The sequence below is a fragment of the Platalea leucorodia genome (genome assembly GCF_965183815.1).
Source record: "Platalea leucorodia genome assembly, chromosome: 8".
Taxonomy (NCBI): domain Eukaryota; kingdom Metazoa; phylum Chordata; class Aves; order Pelecaniformes; family Threskiornithidae; genus Platalea; species Platalea leucorodia.
Window position 1 is genome coordinate 17,835,378 of NC_138830.1, and position 6,000 is coordinate 17,841,377.

Genomic DNA, 6,000 nt, shown 5'->3' on the forward strand with positions numbered 1-6,000 from the left:
AGCTGTCCATTCACAACCAAGTAATCACTGTTCTTCAACATTTAATTAACACATAACTTACTCAAAAGCCTAAGAAATGCATTTAAGATTAAGGAATGTTGTTAAAACGTTTTTTAGAATGAAAAAGGGAAACATACAGCTTGGTCCAAGTGGATAATCTCTTTGCTACGTGGTACCCAATTTGTACAGTATTAGATGTAGAAGCAGTGGACATGCAATATAGTCATTCTCACAAGATAAAATAAGAAAATGGAAGAGTCATTGAGCAGATAGTCTTTTATTATGTCAAGATAATAATTGAACATAATCAGTATCTGTCATTTCAGAATCTTATCCTACACTGACCTCCTGTGCAGTCTTGGGCAATCTATCTTCTCTTCCTTAGTTTTGTCCTTCTCTCCTATTTAGATTTCTGGAAATCTCAAGCACGTATCTTGCTATCCTAATCTCAAAGTGACAAAGGAATAGATGGTACTTTTTCAACACATTTCACATCAAACTTATTTAGAAGCTGACGGCATCATAAAAAGCAGCTACCACCGCAGCAACAGAGGCAATGGGTGCTCCTGGACCTGCACCATCTCCAGTGATGGTTTTCAAATAGTGAATCAAACAGATAATGTCTGACTGAAATAACCTTGATTTTACATTATAAAACAAAACAACTGGCTAGACGTTCAAAATCAGTACTTGGACACTAAGACCGAAGAACAAACACCACCCATTCCAAAGGGGAGAAACCGTATCTTACTGTACGTGTTAAAACCTTCAACCGCTAGGCTGCAGCTCTTCACAGAACACAGAAAATAAAATGTCACTGTGTCTTCCCAGGAGGCAGGCTAGAAGCCAGCAAAGGCACATCTTGGAATTGCCACTGAAACATATCCGATGGAGTCTACGAGACATATTTGTTTTGCAAGTACAATTATTCTTATAACGTGCAAATACAATGCACCAAGAGAAATGGAGCCTAAAACTTCAATTTTGATTTCTAAGTAAATGAATCTTACAGTGATTAAAAAATCAAAATGTTTGATAAATAATTACTTTAAGAAATTGAGCAAAATGGTTATTTGCTTAGATTGTTAAACCATAAACATTTTCATACAGGCTCAACTAAAAATACACAGTTTTATCCTTGTGTGAATAAATTAATTTAAAAAAAATTACTAATTTCAGTACCGTTAGGTCATACTTCTTTCTGCAGACATCTGAAAAGTATCTCTACGGATATTCATATCGCAAGCATTCATGAAATGACAAAAAAGAGACACCACGTACACCCCGCCCCCCCCAAAGAAAGTTGAGGCTGAAGGAAATAAATCCCAAGAGCTAGGCATGTCTTATTTCACTTTTCAACAAAAACATTCTCATGGGTCCAGGTATGTACTAACACTATTTTCTTTGGCACATAAAATAATATTGACAATACAAAACAAGATCTAGAATGTAAAGAATGGGAAAAAAACTACTGGAAACACAGCATATACATCCAGAGAAGTGGGAAATTGAGGGGTGAGGGGGAACTGCACGAAGATGGCAAGATACAGGACCTCCTCAACAGGCCTCAACAGATTAATGTGTGTTTGACTTGACATTCTCTAATAGTCCCACTGACTTTAATGGGATGGATGACGGTATGAATAGTTACGTGTCTGCACATACCTCTGCAGAACTGAGATCTAGGACAGAAAACAATTCTTATAAATTAATTATTATTGTATATTAAAAAAAGAATACCATCAGTACAGAAATAGTAAACAACAAAACAAAAAAGCCTGTAACTGTGAAAGGAAACGGATCGCATCTGGGTTGGTTTTGTGTACCATGTTATCAGTTGCAGTAATCAATAATTAAATTATTATTCTATGTCTAATTATACTTGAAATCCTAAAATGTCTTATTCCCTGGAAGCCATTCTCCATAAATAAAGACCTACTTTACTACTAACGTTTTCTGTCCAGCTCTTACTTGCAGTTCCAAGCCAAAAGCAAGATCCAAAAAAATGTTTCCTGGCAATATTTGGAATAGATCATAAAAGGGCAACAAAAATAAAGCTCTCCTACTCTAATAACACCAACTGGGTAAACATGCAAAGGCTCTTGGTAACTAAATTTCAGCTAGTTTCCTAGCAGCGGAAAAAAAAAAAAAAAATCCAGTTTTAGCCGAATACAAAAATGGGTAAAAATCATTAATCTATACAGCACTGGAAATTCCTGAGCCAAAATGTGGCTTCTCCCTTTACTGATTTACACACTCACACACACAAAAAAACCCAACAACAACAACAAAAAAAGCCAACAAAGAAAACAACCCCCCCACCTCCCCCCCAACAAAAACCCCACACCAAGACCTGGCAGATTTATATACTTCTGGTCTAGGGCCTGCAACAAACCTGAGTGAAAGAGAGTGTCACTAATCACTAAGCCTCAAACCGTCAGCTGCCAGTGCATCCCCCAAAAGATATCCTACCCTCTACCCTCTGGGCAGGAGGGGATGCTCAGAGAGCAGGCAGCTCCGGGCTGTTATTACCGGCAGCCAGCCAGGCGCTGCTTTCAGCGCACAGCTCCGGACAAGTTTGCCAGAACTCCTGCTCCACCTGGACTCCTGGTCTGCAAATCCAACAATAATTACAGGAAGTGGAGTGGGTACAGCGAAAAGAGCGGGGAACGAACGCCGCGGTCATCTTCTGAAATTTGTAATTTAATCACAAATCAAAAGAAGAGACTCCATCTCAAATCATCGTTTTCCTTCACACTCCCAAGTTGGAAACTAACCCCACGCGGGCTTCAGCCCACGGGGCGGGGGTGGTGGGCTGTCAGGACTCCCGGAGCGAGCGAAATTAAACGCGCACACGGTAAGGCTCGGGCACCGACTAACGGCCCGCACCCGAACGCGGGGCCGCGCCGGGCAGCACAGGGCGACCCGCGCCTGCAGCTACAGCGCGCTCCGCCGCGCCCCCGCCCCGCCCGCCCCCGCATCCCTCCGCCGGGGGCGCGGGCAGGCGAGGAGGCCGCTGCCGCCGGCCCGGGATAGAGACGTGCCCAGGGCGGTCCCGGGGAGCGGGGATGCCCCGCGAGAGGCCCGGGCCGCCCGGGCCCGCCGCACCGCCCCCTTCCCGCCTCCCCACCCCCTCCCGGGGCCCGCAGTCACCCCGGGCAGAGAGCAGGGACGGAGCAGGGACGGAGCAGGCCGCGCCGCCCGCGCCTCGCCGTCCCGCCACTCCCGGGCCCCGCCGCCGCGCCGGCAGGCGGCGGCCGTGCCCCCCGGCGGCGGAGAGGGCCGGTGGGCCGCGGGCCGCCCCGCGGAACGGCCTCACCTTCCCACTGGCTTTCTGCGAGCCGCTGGGCGCCTTGTCCGCCATCTTGCCTCTCCCCTCGCTCAGCCCTGGCGGCGAGGAAGCGAGCGCCGATCCCACCGAGCCCGCGAGCGGAGGGCGGGAAGCCGATGGCCGAGCCACCGATGGGGCGGCCCCCGCCCGGGCGGGGCGGGGCGGGGCGGGGCCTGTCCCCGCGCCCTCTTCTCAGCGGCGAGGCGGGGCAGCGCGCGGGGCGCATCGGGCCCGCGGCACCCGGGCCCCCGCGGGCTCTCCCGCCAGCCGTGTCTCCGTCCCTCCCGCGTCCCCTGCTCTCACGTTAGCAGAAGAAAACCCACATGGAGTCGCTAGGCGACCCAAATCTGCCCAGCAACCAGCTGCGGTAAGGCAGGCAGCGATAGGCAGCCGGCGGCGGGACCCCGCGCCCGCCCGGCGCTCTCGGTCCCCGGCGGCCGGCCCGGGGCAGGGCGCGGGCGCTGCTGCTGGGCGCGGCGCTGTGAGGGGGCAGCGCGCTCCTCCTGCCCGGGGCGGGGGGCACACGGCCCCGCGGGACAGACGCTGAGGCGAGGGGTCGGCGTGCAGGCGCAAAGCCCCGACCCGCTCCGCCTCGGCCCCTCGGGGGGAGAGGGCCGCGCAGAGCCTTTTTTAGTCACCAGCTGTTTTCCCACGCGAGATGAGCAGGTGGCAGTTGGGGGGGGCTCAGGTGGCGCGGGTGGAGCCGTGGCAGGAGGATGCCGAGGCGGCGGGAAGGCCCGCGGGTGGGCGGGGCGCGTGCGGCGGTCTGCGGGGCGCGCCGGGCCCGGGTGGCGTGGGGCGGGGCGGGGCCGGGCAGGGCGGCCGGCGCCGTGTGCGGCTGCGGGTCTGCGCCTCGGCCCTTCGGCGCGGCTCCCCTCATCCCTGTCCGTGGACAGCGGGCAGTGCGTGGTCGCACAAGGTGGAGGCAGGGCTTCCCCTAAACATCTAGCAAAGTGAAACGAAAGAATGCTGTTTTGAAAAACATCGAAATGTTACATCAAATCAAGAAAGGCCTAAGAATAAATAGTGAAAAGGATAGCATAGCAGATCCTCCGTTATTGGGTTTGATAGCACACCACCACAGCAACTTTCTTTATTGAACATCACTTAACTAGGGATTATAATCGGAGGTCCCTTTACATTTATTATGAGTCTTGCATTCCTGTGCTTTTATGGATTTTCACCATAATGTGGAAGATGCTGGGGTTGAGATAATACTTAAAGAAAAGGCAGTAGATACACAGAAGTGATTGAGAGCTTTAAATCCACCAACTCCCAACACCTACCTCTCTCCCCGACAGGAGGGAGCAGGGCCTATGCTAATAACCAGATTTGTCAGCAGAGGATGAAGTGCGAGCTTCCAGAAGAGGCAAAAAGAAAGCAAAAGGAGAGGGTGAGAAGGGCAAGGGCAACTGGAGAGGACTGGAAGTTTAGAGAGGAGGGCAAAACCCTCAGGAAACCTCGCCTCCTACAAGTATTCCAGCTGTGCAGGAAGGTGGTCTGACAAGAGCATGTTCCTCTGCCAGTAGCTATCTTTAGGGTGAAGGTTTAGCTGTGAGTCTTTTCATGATTACTGTCATAGTACAGGTCCTGACACTGACTGTCAAGTAGGTTGGTTAGTGGTAGTAACACCACAGCGTTACGAAAACGAACAGTCTGGAGAAGAGTCGCCCTCAAAGTGGATCGATATACAAGACCAGCAGTATGGACAAAAGTAAAAACTACAACCATTTCTTGTTCCTCCTGTGAAGAGCCGCTTCACAGGGATAGCGGGGAGCTGCGGAAACGCCGCCCTCCGCAGCCGTATGTGCACGCTCTGGCACTGGGCACCACCTGCCCCTGCCCTGCTTAGGCGGCTGCTCCCCAGCTCTACCCCTTGGCATGCCTTAGGTTAAACTTACTACGTTACATAATTTCTACTTCCTAAGTCACACAAAAAATAGCAAAATAATAAATGATAATAATCATTATCATGTAAAGCAAATTGCTTTACACTGCAATCAAATAAGTGGTTGGCTAGACAGCGCTGCTGCAGCTAAGAAAAAGGTGAGGTAGACAGAGAAGGGTCATGTGGCAGAAATACGCATTTCTCCCTGCTTTTCAAGCCTCCTTCGGCTATTTGCGAAATAATCATGCAAAAATTTTCTGGTAACAGATTGGCAGCTAAGGATCAAGAGATATCAGATGTTTATTGAGCTCCCTTCAGCAATAAGCAATGACAACAATAAGCGTTTGCTATACCTGCAGCTGACACAGTACCTTAACATCTAGGATCTCACCTTCTGCTCTGGAGGATGGCTCCATGTCTGCAACCACCTGCACAGCTTTCTGTGGGCACCCCAAGGCTTTGCACAGATTTGAAGTGGAATCACTGCTGGCTTGGAGGGAAGGAGAGAGAAATAAAACCCACCCCTTGACAGCAGGATTTGGGGACAATTCCATCAGTCTTTTTAGGCTGTGTTGAGCTCCAAACTTGCCCATAGAGGAGCCCTTCCACAGGAAGGAATGATGTTGGCCAAGGAGCTTTAGAAATGGATTAGGTAGGATCTTATTGCTTCAGAATCCAAGTCAAGTCCTTCTCTTCCCCCATCTTTCTCACTGTTTCTTGAGAGACACTTCACCAGCTTGCAGAGGCACAGGATTAGTGTCATCCGTGACCTGCTTTTGGA

General features: G+C 50.5%; 1 protein-coding gene across 9 annotated transcripts in view; it reads right to left on the reverse strand.

The window, feature by feature from the left end:
- The window catches only part of U2SURP (U2 snRNP associated SURP domain containing), a 46,786-nt gene extending 43,364 nt beyond the window's left edge, over positions 1–3,422 (reverse strand). For 7 of the 9 annotated variants that reach the window (XM_082320755.1, XM_082320759.1, XM_082320757.1 and 4 more), the window contains exon 1: positions 3,320–3,422. In XM_082320755.1, coding sequence (XP_082176881.1) covers positions 3,320–3,364 — 45 coding nt within the window. In that variant the 5' untranslated portion in view covers positions 3,365–3,422. The remainder of the gene's footprint in view (positions 1–3,319) is intronic. The other 2 variants (XM_082320760.1, XM_082320758.1) reach the window with 1 other exon arrangement.
- Positions 3,423–6,000: the final 2,578 nt, after the last annotated feature.